The 506-nt window shown below is 64.4% G+C and overlaps 1 protein-coding gene across 1 annotated transcript in view; it reads right to left on the bottom strand.

Moving 5' to 3' along the window:
• FN3K (fructosamine 3 kinase) overlaps positions 1 to 162 on the bottom strand; it is an 18,318-nt gene extending 18,156 nt beyond the window's left edge. The window contains exon 1 of the mRNA XM_011928652.1: positions 5 to 162. Coding sequence (XP_011784042.1) covers positions 5 to 162 — 158 coding nt within the window. The remainder of the gene's footprint in view (positions 1 to 4) is intronic.
• Positions 163 to 506: the final 344 nt, after the last annotated feature.

Genomic DNA, 506 nt, shown 5'->3' with positions numbered 1-506 from the left:
TCACCTGCTCAAGCTCCTCATCTTCAAATGCTCCATCACAAAGGCAGCCCCACCTCCCGGCAGGTCGATGACCTTCAGGGGCCTCGGCACCCGCACCAGGCCCGTGCTCCGGAGGGCCTCCAGGCTGGCCACCTCCCCCTCAAACATCTGCCGGGCCTGCATCCAGAACACAGCCATGAGCCTTGTCAGCCTTGTTGACTCAGCCAGGGCCTCTGCCCACCGGGCCCTTGATGGAAGTGAACACGTGGGAGTCACAAGGACCTTCAGTCACTGACAGCTGGCTGGGAGCTGGTGTCCACTGCAGAGGGCAGGGTGCAGAGGGGCCCCTGTCGGAGAGAGAGAGGCTGCAAGCTGAGGCTGAGCCTGGGGCATGAGGGGTGTGGGGTCTGCAGGCTGCTGTGACAGGAGGATGCACAGGCCACGTGTGGGCACCAGGGAGCACTGAGGGCGTGGGGAGGTGTGAGTGAACCAAGGTCCGGAGCTGGACCCCCGGGTTACCCACCTTC

Source organism: Colobus angolensis, unplaced genomic scaffold (assembly GCF_000951035.1).
Source record: "Colobus angolensis palliatus isolate OR3802 unplaced genomic scaffold, Cang.pa_1.0 Scaffold1, whole genome shotgun sequence".
In the NCBI taxonomy this organism is placed as follows: Eukaryota; Metazoa; Chordata; class Mammalia; order Primates; family Cercopithecidae; genus Colobus; species Colobus angolensis.
The sequence above is the reverse complement of the archived record's forward strand: the minus strand, read 5'-3'. Positions and strand labels throughout refer to the sequence as shown.